Raw genomic sequence first — 14,901 nt, forward strand, 5'->3', positions numbered from 1 at the left:
TTCAGTTCTAGTTCAGTTCTAGTTCAGTTCTAGTTCAGTTCTAGTTCAGTTCTAGTTCAGTTCTAGTTCAGTTCTAGTTCAGTTCTAGTTCAGTTCTAGTTCACTTCGGGTTTAGTCTTAGTTCAGTTCTAGTTCTACTTAAGTTCAATTTTAGTCCTACTTTAGTTCAGTTCTAGTCTTACTTTATTTCAGTTCTATTCCTATTTTAGTGCAGTTCGAGTCCTACTATTGTTCAGTTCTAGTTCAGAGAATTTTATACAAAATATTCTATAAAAATTCAAGAATTTTTTTACTATTTTCCTTATAAAATCTTTAACTTACCAAATTAACTAAAACTTGTCGTCCATATTTTGCTATTTGCTCCTCAAAATGACGATTAAAAGCATTCAAATGATCTCGTCCAGGGATAATGTGAGGTCTGGGTTTATAGCGCAGATTAGGCAATTGACGCCAAAAGAAGGGCATGCTACCACGGGTCTATCACAAAAGTTAAAACAATTAATTACAGAAAACAACTTCATTATCAATCCAAAGTACCTGTACAAATGAAATACGTTCACCATTAAACTCTACAAGTTGTTCAGTTTCCACGAAATTAGCCACCTGACCATCGTCGTTAATGCCGCGACTATAAAAACGAGTGCCAGCCTTGTGAATCGAACGTCTAGAGATAATAGACCAAACAAAGGTCTGGCCATTTATTTGCACTTGGTTAATGGAAACAACTGAAAAACAAAAACAATTAAAGCAATATGATATAAATTAAATTTTTAAATAATAAATTTCTTCATTTTAAAGTTTACTTCCACTCACATCCTAATATCAAGGGCAATTGAAACTGTTGCATTTCTTTACTTTGGAAATTTTTCAATAACGCTCCATTCCATACGAAACGACTATCGGCTCGTTCGATAACACTTAAATTATTTTCTTCCGCACTCATGTTGCATTTACGTTGCAACGAGTGTGTAATATCATAACGTTCATCGTAGGAGAAATAGAAATAATTCGTATCTAAAGTTTTTCGTAACATTTGCAAATAGGTTTCATTATGTTCTCGTTGTTTCGGTGTCAAATGCGTAGTTGTTGGAATGTAGGGTATAATATCGTAACCAGCTAAACGCCATATAACGGCACCATTGATCATACCAACGTACAGACGATGTGTCGCTACTAGTAGATAATCTCCGGCCACTAGTCGTATGGTGCCTAGTATACCGCAGACGCGTCGATTTGGAGAGAGATTTTGCAATTCTTTTTTGTTGACTGTGAGTAGAAAAATAAAAATATTTAAAAGTTTATAAGATGACATTATCATATCGAAATTGTAAGTTATCCTAGTTTAACTTTGCGAAACAAAATTATTATATATTTTTTTTGTTATTGGAAATTTTAAAAAACCTAAACTTTTTCTTTAATTACGAACCTATAACTTGTTGTAAAAATATGAACCTATTGATGCTAAATTAATATTTACACGAAAACAACCATTCGCTTTATATTTATATACATTTGATTAAAGCTCATTTAAAATCACTATTGATCCTCACAACTTATTCGCGATCGTTTATATACAAGCATAAATCATGCTAAATTATCACTTAAACGTATAAATAATGGTACAATCATTATATTCAGGTGATTGAAGCTCTTTAAAATCTCTAGCGAACTTCAAAACTTTTTCGAGATCGTTTATATATATATTATAACAGTTAGAATAGGAACACAATTAATGCCAAATAATGATTCAAACAAATACAATACAGAAAAACAATTCGTTTTATAGTTATAACATATTAGACAGTCGATTAAAGATTAATTGAAATGGCTACTGATCCTCCAGAAAAAATCCGCGATCGTTGAAATGCAACTCTTCTAAAATACAACAATAATTGATTTCAAATTGTTTTCAAATCTGAAAATCATCTTAATATCTATTAATCATCTAAACTCATTCACAATCTTTTATACACAATTGGCTTTATAGTTATAACATAATTAACAGTCGATTAAAGATCAATTGGAATCGCTACTGATCCTCCAGAAGAAATCGGCAATCGTTATATTACATTTACTTTAAGAAAACAACGGCAATTGATTTCAAATTGATATATACAATTAGAATAGAATCACATTTGTTCCTAAATTATGATCAAAGGCGTCAATTAGCGCAAGACGTCAGTAGTTTTACAGTTATAATATAGTTACCACTGATTCCCCAGAAAAGAAAACTTCGCAATCGTTGAAGACAGGATTGAACCTTTAGTTGATTGATATTTAAAACGATAGATGCTCAAAATTATACGCTTTATTGTTATAAACTTTACTTTTTCGACAAATTTGTATGTTCCATTGATCCAAGGTATTTGAATATAATTTCGACAAAACTCTGACAACGGTGGTGTTATTTGAAGGTGCCCTTTCATATAGTCTTCGGCGTTTAGCTTATACGAAGCTAGCTTAGCTATTCAATAAATACTCCTTTGTTATAGATATGGTTTGATTTTGTCAGTATACTGGAAGACAAGGAGCTTCTTTTCTTCTTGAGTCTATTCTTGGTGTTCAGCTCCCTGGGGGATTTTGATTACTTTAGTTCAGAGTAAGGTTGGCAAACGTTGGCAATCCTCTTACGTTGGATTGTTATGTATTTGAGTTTAAGGTTTTGTAATATGACACTGTCAATATAATATGGAAATTGTCTACTCATAATCTACCTATCTATCTATCTATCTATCTATCTATCTATCTATCTATCTATCTATCTATCTATCTATCTATCTATCTATCTATCTATCTATCTATCTATCTATCTATCTATCTATCTATCTATCTATCTATCTATCTATCTATCTATCTATCTATCTATCTATCTATCTATCTATCTATCTATCTATCTATCTATCTATTACATTATGATTGATCCACATGAATCATTTGTTTTTGGCATTGACATAAAAGTTAGGTTTCATTGAAGAACAAAACACTGCAGGATAAAACTTACATTGCACTTTAATCATACTTGAAGTTCGATCGATTATCAATACTCTGTCCAATGCATTGACTTCCACCATAATACGGTCTGGTGTAATGTACCTAAAACACAAAAACAAAAAAATTAAAAACACAACTATTCAAACCAAAACGGTCAATGACAATTGAAATATGTTATTGGTTGCATAGTGGGTCAAGTGTTTGTTGCAAAATCAAACTGTGAATTTGTTAACAACACGACAGTTTGTATTTTTTTTCAATATTAATCAATATATGTATAAACTTACAAATTCATATCATCGTGAATATTCCATGATTGTAATTCATCCATAATGAAGGATTTTATTGTTTTTGTTTTCTCTTCTTCTAAATTCTGCTCAGCCGATAAGGCAAATTTCTATAATAAAGTTTTTCACAGGTTTCTTGCAAAAAAAATCAAAAATTCTGTTGCGCCCTCACGCACCCGTACTTTTTTAAGATTTATTGTGACAAATGTTGTTGTCTGGTTGGCTGGCAAAGTTGAAAAAAAATCACATATAAAATTTGCTGTACTTTAATCAATGAAGTCGACACTCTTTGCTTTCTGAATGATGTTGGTGTTTTTTCACTTTGTAAATAGTGTTTTTGTTATTAATTATCAATTATTTATTTGCTTATTTTTATTGTAGACATAATTTTTAAGTTCTTTTGTAGTTAAATTTGGTTGCGAAAACTAAAATTTTGCATAAAAATCTTACAGAAAAAAACCGAGAACAATTTTTTTTTTTTATTTTTCACACACAAAAATTTTGACGTTTCCAGAGAGAAACGATGACGTTTGCAATCAGCTGGCAGAAAAATGTGTTGCCATACGTTGTTTAGTTAGAAAATGTGACCGTTAACCATTTATAGCGATTGTTTTATTATTTTATTTTTTTAATAGTGTTTTTAATTTATTAAAATGAAATATAAACAGAAAGCTAAATTTTATTGAATTGTTGTCATTTTTGAAATGAAATGTTGATAATAAAGGCACGTTTTTAATTAGTAAGCTGAAAATTAGTTCTATTTATAATACTTTAACTTAAGACTTTTGTGATTGTTGCCGAGTGTTTTGTTTTTTCCCCCTCAATAAAAATCTATATAGTAAAAAGGAGGTACGACTTTGGACTAGGGTTATATAGTTGAAACGAAAAGTCGACTTTTCGAGTTTTTGTATTTAGTTAAAAATTGACTTTTCGAGTTTTTGTATTTAGTTAAAAGTCGACTTTTTGCATTTAGTTAAAAGTCGACTTTTAGCATTATATATTTTGCCTTATTCGACTATATGTATTTTATAAATAGTCGACTTTTCGATTTTTTTCGGCTTTTTTCGACTTTATTTGACTTTTTCCGACTTTTCGACTATTTTCGACATTTTTCGATTTTTTTGACTTTTTTCGACATTTTTCGATTTTTTTGACTTTTTTCGACTATTTTCGACATTTTTCGACATTTTTCGACATTTTTCGACTTTTTTGACTTTTTGACTTTTTTGACTTTTCGTCTTTTTTGACTTTTCGACTTTTTCCACTTTTCGACTTTTTGTATTTAGTTAAAAGTCGACTTTTCGACTTTTTGCATTTAGTTAAAAGTCGACTTTTTGCATTATATTTATTGCCTTATTCGACTATATATATTTTATAAATAGTCGACTTTTCGACTTTTTCCGGCTTTTTTCGACTTTATTTGACTTTTTCGACTTATCTCGACTTTTTCCGACTATTTTCGACATTTTTCGACTTTTTTGACTTTTCGACTTTTTTGACTTTTCGACCTTTTCCGACTTTTCGATTTTTTTCGACTTTTCTACTTTTTTCGACTTTTATTAACAAAGTCGATTTCTTCACAGACGATAGTCGAGTTGTCGACTTTTTTGGAACTAAATAGTCGACTTCGACTTTCGATTTATAGAACCCTACTTTGGACAACAAATTGCAAGAACTAATTGATTTAGCCGTGTCTAATGTAAAATTTAGACTAAAAATTCTATTAAAACTATAAAGACCTTTTACAAATATTTAGATCAAACAGTAAAATGTATTTGCAAAAGTTTAATGTTCTATTAATAACATTTTATTTAAACTGCTACCAGGTTCTAAGTTTAGATGCAAACAATTATAATCAGATTTTAACACAATTAACTAATAGTTTGGCAAATTCAGATCCAAGTTCTTCATCATGTTTTAAAAATCATTTGGCTACTTCGAAGAACATTAGTGATAAATTCGAAAAAAGTCGTGAAACATGTACGACCGTTGCTAAAATTTCTTATGAGAAAGCTGATAAAGCATACATTCTACAACAGCGAATTTTACAAAGAATGACACAAAATTCTTGCAATGCCATAAAAAAGTGCAAAATAAAGAAAAGAGGATCTAAAAGTTTAGATTGTTATGTTTTACAGGTGAGCGGACGATATTATTATTATCTGTAAAAATTTTTTACCATTTTCGAATTTTAATTATTTTAGGGTTTTGAATCTGCAAAACGATTCTCTAAGATTTCTATGGATGCTAATACATGTTTGAATTATTTGAAAAAAGATTATAGTAATATCGATGATGAGCAAGAGTCGTGTAATTCTAAAGCTCAGAGAGTTTTCGAAGATGAGACTGTTGAGGCTGGGCAGGCATTAAAAAAATGTTTAAAAGGCAATAAATCGTAAATTAAAAGTTATATTTATAGAAATTTAGAAGGAAATAAATATTTAAAGAATAAATGAAATAAACTTTACATTTTTTTGAGTTCAAATTTTAATTTGATATTTTTAATAAATTTACTTTTTATAGAAAATATTTGATACATTTTTGTTGTTCCCTTTTGAATTTTGTTCAACTATATTGAACTTTTGTTCTTCAACTGGTGCTGTTGTACTAATCCCTCGCCCAACTTAAAGTTTAGCAATGTGATAAGAATCACTTTCTGAAGGCCAATCTTTGGCTGAAGGATTAGGGATTAATATAAAACTAATTCTCCAATGTTGTTTTTATACCCTTCACCTCCGTGAGAAGGGTATATATAAGTTTGTCATTCCGTTTGTAATTTCTATAATATAATTTTCCAACGCTATAAAGTATATATATTCTGGATCCTTATAGATAGCGGAGTCGATTAAGCCATGTCCGTCTGTTTGTCTGTTGAAATCAGTTTTTAGAGGTCCCCAGATATCGGCGAGATCCGAATCTTCAATAATTCAGTTAGACATGCTTTCGAGAAGATCGCTATTTAAAATCAGCAAAATCGGTCTATAAATAACGGAGATATGAGCAAAAATCCGAGACAACCTCTGAAAATTTCATCAAAAAAGCCACATTTTTTCATGCTTTGTTAAAAAAGCAACAACAACACTGTGAATAGGATAAATATGTACATGTGCGTGTGTAGATGTATTTGTTTTTATTCAGCTGTGTATTTTTTTATGTTTGGATGCTGTTGGCGTCATTGAGTGTGTATTTTTTTTTTGTTTTGTTTTTGTTGTAAATTCTGTTCGTATATTTTGATGTAGGTTGGTTTTATTGCGTTGTTTATTTTGTTTTTGTTTTTCTGTGTTTTTCGTTATGTGTGTATAGACCTGGTCCACACTAGGAAACTTTTTGTTGAGAAACTTTTTCTTAATTCTCTTTTGAAGTTTCCTTAATGTCCACACAAAGAAACTTATGATTCAGAAACTACGTAGGTAATTGCATTGATTTGTTGTTGTACGAATGAGAAGAGTAACAAAACAAGTTTCAGAGTACGAGAGTACCGTGAGAGAGATGAATGATATTGTTTCTCTCTCACGCAAAATCAAAAGTTTACCAAAAAAGAAGTTTCCAATGTAGACTAGTACTTTGGAGGTTTAATTTTAATTTAATACCTAATCCTTTACCTAAAGATTGGCCCTTAGTATTTTATATTGCAGCCGCCCCTAGCAACTTCAGAAATTGACTTAATGGTCAATAATTAAAAATTTCAATCTGTGTTGTCTTTAATTTTCACGTATACAAATGTATATCGATTTTTTGCTTGTGTATCATTTCACTAGAAATTTCGAAATGTAATTATACCCTACACCACTATATTGGGGAGGGTATTATACGTTTGTGCTGATGTTTGTAACATAGAAAAATATTGGTCCAATACCAACCTTAAAGTATACCGATCGATTCAGAATCATTTTTTGAGTCGACTAAGAAATGTCCGTCCGTCTTTTCGACTGGCTGGTTGTCCATGTAAACCTTGTGCGCAAGGTACAGGCAATTTTCAAGATAATTTGATGAAATTTGGACCAAGCATGTTTTTTGGCACAATAAATTGCTTAAATATTTTGGAATTATGGTAATATTCAACATAAAAGTTTCTTTATAAAAAATAAAAATTTTAAAAATATACTCATGGTGTAGGGTATTATATGGTCGGCCATGCCTGACTATACTTTCGTACTTTTTTTACTTTGTAGAATCATATACTTTTTTTGCCTAGTGTTATTTGCCTAGTGTAATTTTCTCGACTTTATCACAAATAATATATGATACAAACAAATTATATATGATTTAGAAAAACAAATTGCAAGAACTAATTGATTCAACCGTTTCTAATGTAAAATTCAGTGTAAAAATTCTAATAAAACCTTAAAGACCTTCTACAAATAGATCAAACGTTAAAATGTATTTGAAAAAGTTTATACTTTTATTTACTACGCTTTATTTAAACAGCTATCATGTTCTTAGCTCAGATTCTTACAATTATAGTCTGGTTTTAACACAATTGACCACAGCTTTTCTCGATTCTAATCTAAATTCTGCCACTTGTTATGAAAACTATTTTGCTTCCGTGAAGAACATTACGAATCAACTCGAAAAAAGTCGTGGACATTGTATGAACACTGCTGAAAATGCTTACGCGGCAGAGGATAAGAAATTCATCCAGCAACAGTGCACATTTCAGAACTTAGCATATAAATCTTGCGACGCTTTAAACGAGTGCTGTATTAAAGATTGGGGAATTAAAGCATTTGAATGTTATGCCTCAAAGGTAAGCATTAACATTATTGAGATTTGTAGCTCATTTATAAGTTCTGAATTCTTTTAGGGTTCGGCTGCTGGTCAAGTTTTCTTTAAAATTTCTTCGGATGCCAATGTACATATGAGAGATTTGGAAAAAGAATATCGTGAAATCGATAGTGTGCTAGAGTCGTGTAATGCTAAGGCTCAAAGAATTTTCGAAGATGCGACTGTTGAGGCAGGAAATGTATTGAAAAAATGTTTCAATAATTCATAACAAATATCTTCGTTTCCGCAAAATCAAAATTTTCTCATATATTTATAAAATTAAAGAGAACGTTTTTGAACAAATAACAAGTATGAATGTATAGTCGTATATGATACCCTACACCTGTCAGTATGTATGTTAAAAATGGGGATTATTTAAAAAAATAAAGCATTTGGTTTGTTTTTTTAACTTTATTTCGGAGTATTTTTTACTTTTATTTTGGCAAAAAAATAATTTTTTACAAGAGGGCTCAAAGGGGAGTAGGGCAAAATATGGCCCAATCCTTAAAAATGTTGGTAGGGGGAGTTAGGTCTTCTTCAATATTATTTATGTAGAATTTAAAAGTGTTATTAGTGTTTGTAAGTGAATTTTGACCTTTAAGTCATTTTCTGAAGGGGAGTTTGTATGGGGGATAGAATCAAATGAAGCCCGATCATTACAAAAATCGGTAGTGTCATTTAAAGTTCTATAAAACTAAGTTTTGTCGACTTTTGTTACCATAATAGATCATTTAAATTAATTATAAGCCAAAAGGCCCTATTTGGGGGGTACGGTTGTATGGGGGCTAGTCGAAATAATGGACATATTTTAACCATAGGCTTCGTCCTTGGGCCAAAAGAAGCGTGTGTGCCAAATTTCATCTAATTATCTTCAAAATTGCGGCCTGTACCTTGCGCACAAAGTTTACTTGGGCAGCTAGACAGCCAGCCAGCCAGACGGACGGACATAGCTTAATCGACTCAGAAAATGATTCTAAGCAGATTGGTATACTTTAAGGTGGGTGTAGGACGAATATTTTTCTATGTTACAAACATCAGCACAAACCCAATATACCCTCCCCACTAAAGTGGTGTAAGGTATAAAATGAAGCACCTTTTAGAAAAGAGTTGTTTTTGGTGTTCAAAGTTTAGATTTTTTAATAATCAGTTAATTAGATTTTCTATAAAATTGATGTTAGAAACACGAAATTATGCTTGTAGGGTATGATACTTTTAGGGCGGGTTTCTTACTACTCTGTTAAACTAGGTTTAGCTTGTTTTGTTTTCAGTTATGGATGTAGGATCAGTTAACTTACTTAGGAACAATCTTTAGGTGAAAGATTAGAGATTAAATTAAAACAAGTAAGAAAGTATAGTCGGGCGTGGCCGACCATATGATACCCATTAGTTAGGAATATTAAATGTGATTTATTTTTCATAATAAAGCATTTATCTTCAATATTCTCTTGTTCCGATACATTTAAGCAATTTATGGATGAAAAACTATTTTTCTGAACGAGGCTTAATACTATAAGCACAATTGGGACAAACGACGAATTATTCGAAACGAATTTTCGTCCTCAGTATGAAAATTCGTACAATCAGTGCATATGACGAAATTCGTCATACGTAACAAACTGTGCGATAGATTTATTTCTATTTCGTACGCAGACGAACGACGAATTAATTGGGGAAAATTGTTTTAAGACCAATACCGTTAGCCCGAATTTTCCGAAATTTATCGGTTGTGAGTACAGCTAATGACAATACATAATATTATGTTCGAATATTCGAAATTATATTCGTATGTTCGAAGTTATGTTCAAAAAATTTTTTATGCTCTTAAAATAATCTCTGGGTCATAAAAACTAAAAATAAAATTTTCGAAAATTCGAACTTAAGTTCGAAAATTTTTTTAAGTCATTTGGCAGTTTGGAGTACATGTTATACAACAATGCTATGTTGAAATATTTAAAATTAAATTCGAAAATTCGAAGTAATGTTTGAAAAAATTTTGAAGCTGTTAAAAAAATCTTAAAATTGGGGATATTCACAAAAATATAATTTTAGTTATTTTCGAAGCAAATTTCTTACATTTTCTAATTTCGAAATAATGTTCGAATAAATTTTAAAGCTGTTAAAATTATCTAAAAATCGTGGAGATTCACAAAAATATAATTTTTGTTCCTTTTTCCAATTTCGAACAAATTTTAAAACGAATTCGCAGTACGAATAATTTGATTGTGTTCCATTCGACGCATTTTACGCAACGAATTGTTGTAGACTAGTTCGTCGTGCTATACGAAATTCGTCGTTCGTCCCAATTGTGCGTATACCATTATATGGCGGCTGGTTACTGAAAAACACAAAACATATATTAAACCAGGTTTAACCAAAGAATGAAAATTTGCTATAAAATTTTCATCTTTTTGTAGAAAAATTTCGATAAAATATAATTCTAATACAAAATTGTTGTTATAGAAAAATTTCGATAACAATTTCTTTTTACAACATTATCAACCAAATATTTTTCTGTTCCGTAGCCAAATAAAAATATGACGTCATAGAAAAAAATTAAAATTAATATTATCATTTATGTATTTATAAAAAAATTTTTAAACTTAATTACAACAATTGTTTAATCGTGGTACTTTTTGTTTTCCACAACAACAATATTTAAGGTATTTTGTTATTGCTTAAAATTTTTGACATTTCTGTGAATAATACAATTAATTGGAAATCAGATAACAAATAAAATATTATTAAGAAAACAAAATATTTACACTGTTTATAATCCTAGTTAGTTATTATACATTTGCGATCAACTATATTAAGTCCATCATAAATTTAATTTGAAATATGAATAGTTACAGGAAATTGATTGTAAATATTTATCATATTATTTTTAGATAGAAATTGTTTTTTTTTTTTTTTTTTTACAAAAATAGTTTGCTGATAAAAAAATAGTTATTACAGACGTATTTTTTTTTTTTTTGAAATAATCATTTGTAGCAAACAATGTAAAATTACTTTCACAAAAATTACACAAGAATTATGCACTCAAAAAAAGAATTAAGTAATTCGTACTTGAGTGAAAGTGTTGATTTAAGCCATTTTGCAATCAGAGTAATTAAAGTATGTTTAAGAGATTTTTTTCTTTAATTTATCTTGAATTAAAACAAAATTGAAATATTCTCGATTTTGTAATGTAATTTAAAGAATACCGATAGAATCTGAATTACATGTCCGTCTGTAGGAAAAATGTTCTACAAAATACGGAAAGTAAAAGAAATTAAAATTTCATAATTCTTCTAAAGGGCTGAGCAGTTTTCAACTCGAATCAGGAATCAGAATCCATCATATAAGTTTTCTGAGATATTTTGTTGGACGTACAGACATACAGAACAGATTTTACAAAAAATGATGTCTACATTATGTTCAAACTTCTCAAATATGTCAAAAACGGGGATTTTTTAACTTTAGGTCTTGATATCTCGAAAATCTGGTGTGATTGAGAAATTCTACAAATCCAACTCAACTCATTTTTTTAGATGGGTTAAACATTTCTTGCGATTCGTTAAGGGGGTTGTAGGTTATTTTTAGTCTTTTGAAGAAATTACCAGGAACTTTAGACCCCGGCGAAATTGCCTCGACCGATATTAAAAGTAGATTCTGTTCTGGTTAGCCCATATGGCTTTGCCAAAGTAATATTTATACCTTGCGACACCCAAACTAAACGATTCCTTCTTGTTAGATCATTTTTATATTGTCTGAACAATAAGCATGTGATGTCCCAGCTTTTCACGAAAATTTCTTTATATCCTTACAGGTGGGAATCGAAACCACCACCTCCGGTCTACCAGAATAGAACACTAACCACTAATCTACCGGAAGCCACAACAAGTTTATTAAGTAACTCGTTAATTTATTTTCTGTTTGAAAGTTGTAGACTATTAAGCGGCCCAAACGATTTTCTTTAAATTTTCACAACCTATTCCTGTATGTCTGAAAGTGGGCAAGGTGCCGCGTTTATATAATTAAAATATTAAATCTGTATAACGGTTAGAGTTCTCAAATTTTGTCGAAAACACTTTAGTTTCAATATGATTACTTAGGATAAAAAGTAGGCGGGCTAGCACTAGGGGGAGTGGCACCTCCCATATAAAATAAATACAAAAATTCGTTTATATTGGAAACTATTACAATAAGAATCTTAAAATTTCTTGAGGCACCCATATGAATTAAAAAAAATCGTATAACTTAGAAACTATTAGAACTAGAATCTTAAAAATTTTATTTGAAAAACTTTAACATTTATCCGAACATATAGAGTATAAGGGGCACCTCCCATAGGATTGAAATACAAAATTTTGTTTATCTGTGAAACTAAAATATCTAGATTCTTGAAATTTTGCATACTTTACCTTTTTATTCATCTAAACATTAGGGAGGAAAAAGGGCGGATTATCATTTGGGGAGCTTGAAGCCCCCACATGATTTAAATAAAAAATCGTATATCTGAGAAACTTTTAGAACTAGAATCTTCAAATATTACTTAAATAACTTTGATATTCATATGAACATTTAAAGTTTAACGGGCGTATTTTCAATGGGGGGCTTGAAACCACATACAAGAATTAAATACACAATTTCGTATATCTTGGAAACTGTTCAAAACTATTGTAGTTGAAATCTTCAAAATCGTAAAGTAGGTTTCCTATTTATATTGCTAGTACTAATATAAATATAAAATCACTTCGAATCTCCTCTCGAAAACTCAATCAATATAAAATATCTATATAAATACTTTCTAGAAGACAAAAAAATAATAATTATAAAATTTGAACTCTGTTATCGCCAGATAAGTGTCATCAAAATAAAATTACAACATTAAACAATTTTGTGAATAATTACTGCATACAAATAGAAAAATACAAAATTGCATTGATAACTTAATGAAATAACTTTGGGAGTTATGAACCTTTATGGAGTAAATGTTTGTCTACAAAAAAAAAAAAATAAAGAAAAAAACTCTGTTTCCTTTGTTTAAAATGTAAAAGATCTCTTTATTGGGGGGCTATAAAAACCTCAATTTGGTCACAATTCATTAACAGTTCTCGAGCAGAAGTTAAAGTAAAATGTTTTCCAAACTGTATATATTTAATTTCTATGCAATATCTGCAATATTACTTTGTGCAGTTGCACAACCTCAAATCGAAAATAATATTTTAAAATTGATTGCACGATCTGCTGATTTTATAGCTTTAAATCCTAAAGGATATAAAGATTGTTTTAATTTCCTTGTTTGGGAAATGGGAGAAATAACAACGAAATATGAAACTAATTATCAGACATGCAATAAAGCTTCCAGAGATAAACGTAATGAAGTTGATTTGGAAACTTTAGAATCTCGAGAAAGTTTAAGAAATCGCACAGAAGATTCTTGTGCCGCCTTGGCTTTGTGTAAGGAAGAATTAAAGATTGATGATGAATATCAGTGTTTTATCGAAGAGGTAAGTTTAAGAATAACTTATAACAAAGTTCTGAGTGAATAAAAAAATATATAAAATTTTTTTATTAGGGTAATGATAGTATCAAAGTTTTGCGTAGCATCTCCAATGATGCCTCATCCGAAAGGAGTAGTTATGTGGAACGCATACGTGTAATTGAATACAATGAACAACAGTGTACCAATAAAACAAAAATTATCTATGAAAAGGAACGCGATGATTGTTATAATCATTTTAACGATTGTCTATTGGGAAGGGAACAACCGCCTACACCTAAGCCAACCACTACAAAACCCCTACCAACACCAAATATAGAAACTACCACAGAATCTATAACAACGAAAAAGTAGAATTATCAACTTATCTACCTCTGAACATGATGACAATCTAACCTCCTGTACAGGAATATTTCTATAAGTTTTTAAAATATACTAAAACATAATTGTCCAATTCACGGTCAGTGTTGTACGGTTGTATCGTAGTATGTCGTACATTTTTATAATTGATTTGTTTTTGTTTAAAAAATTTTTATTTAAAAAGTTTTTATGACATACAATGCTACAAAGATACCATATGGATTGTGAATTGGACAAATACTTTTTTAAAATTATGCTATGAATTCGAATTTTGTGTTTTCTATTTTTATTAAAAAATTGATTGTCATTGGTTGATAGGAAATTTGGCTAAAACGTAAAATGTAATTAAAGTTTATTAATATTATTTACAGAACACGGGAAAGTGGTAAAATGACAAAAACAATTTCATCAATAGTTAATCTTCTAAAAAAACTTTATTGATAACTCATGTTATTTACTACAATTAGCACACTTTTTGAAAATAAATTGTTTGGCATAAAAAAATTATAAATAAATCGTATTTGATTTCATTTATGAGTAGGTCTATGTTTTAATTGCCTATCAGTATATTTCTTTACTGATATGTACATTAGGGTGGCTTAATTTTATATAGCAATTTTATTCAATCACAATTTGTGTATTTTCATGGTTTCATCTATATTATTTCTTAGAAATAATGTTCTTGTAGAATTCTAGTTCAGTTCTTGTTCATTTCTAGTTTAGTACTAGTCCAGTTCTAGTTCAGTTCTAGTTCAGTTCTAGTTCAGTTCTAGTACAGTTCTAGTTCAGTTCTAGTTCAGTTCTAGTTCAATTCTAGTTCAGTTCTAGTTCTAGTTCAGTTCTAGTTCAGTTCTAGTTCAATTCTAGTTCAATTCTAGTTCAGTTCTAGTTCTAGTTCAGTTCTAATTCAGTTCTAGTTCAGTTCTAGCTCAGTTCTAGTTCAGTTCTAGTTCAGTTCTAGTTCAATTCTAGTTCAGTTCTAGTTCAGTTCTAGTTCAGTTCTAGTTCAGTTCT

The 14,901-nt window shown here is 29.9% G+C and overlaps 4 protein-coding genes across 4 annotated transcripts; 3 read left to right on the top strand and 1 right to left on the bottom strand.

Moving 5' to 3' along the window:
* Window positions 1-297: 297 nt before the first annotated feature.
* Window positions 298-3,720, bottom strand: LOC111680113 (phosphatidylinositol-3-phosphatase SAC1). The gene is made up of 5 exons (XM_046947388.1): window positions 3,279-3,720; window positions 3,002-3,093; window positions 814-1,266; window positions 538-725; window positions 298-477 (listed from the first exon to the last, which is right to left on the bottom strand). Exons 1-5 carry the CDS (start codon window positions 3,320-3,322, stop codon window positions 313-315), a joined length of 942 nt encoding a protein of 313 aa, XP_046803344.1. The 5' UTR covers window positions 3,323-3,720; the 3' UTR covers window positions 298-312.
* Window positions 3,721-5,047: 1,327 nt separating this feature from the next.
* LOC111680139 lies at window positions 5,048-5,699 on the top strand. The gene is made up of 2 exons (XM_023441763.2): window positions 5,048-5,416; window positions 5,483-5,699. Exons 1-2 carry the CDS (start codon window positions 5,048-5,050, stop codon window positions 5,675-5,677), a joined length of 564 nt encoding a protein of 187 aa, XP_023297531.2. The 3' UTR covers window positions 5,678-5,699.
* A 1,970-nt stretch (window positions 5,700-7,669) lies between these two features.
* LOC124419123 lies at window positions 7,670-8,284 on the top strand. Its single transcript, XM_046947527.1, has 2 exons — window positions 7,670-8,025; window positions 8,083-8,284. Exons 1-2 carry the CDS (start codon window positions 7,870-7,872, stop codon window positions 8,269-8,271), a joined length of 345 nt encoding a protein of 114 aa, XP_046803483.1. The 5' UTR covers window positions 7,670-7,869; the 3' UTR covers window positions 8,272-8,284.
* A 4,836-nt stretch (window positions 8,285-13,120) lies between these two features.
* Window positions 13,121-14,386, top strand: LOC124418916. Its single transcript, XM_046946819.1, has 2 exons — window positions 13,121-13,534; window positions 13,603-14,386. The coding sequence occupies exons 1-2, from the start codon at window positions 13,160-13,162 to the stop codon at window positions 13,879-13,881; spliced, it is 654 nt and encodes a 217-aa protein (XP_046802775.1). The 5' UTR covers window positions 13,121-13,159; the 3' UTR covers window positions 13,882-14,386.
* The last annotated feature ends 515 nt before the right edge of the window (window positions 14,387-14,901 follow it).

This window comes from Lucilia cuprina, chromosome 3 (assembly GCF_022045245.1).
Source record: "Lucilia cuprina isolate Lc7/37 chromosome 3, ASM2204524v1, whole genome shotgun sequence".
In the NCBI taxonomy this organism is placed as follows: domain Eukaryota; kingdom Metazoa; phylum Arthropoda; class Insecta; order Diptera; family Calliphoridae; genus Lucilia; species Lucilia cuprina.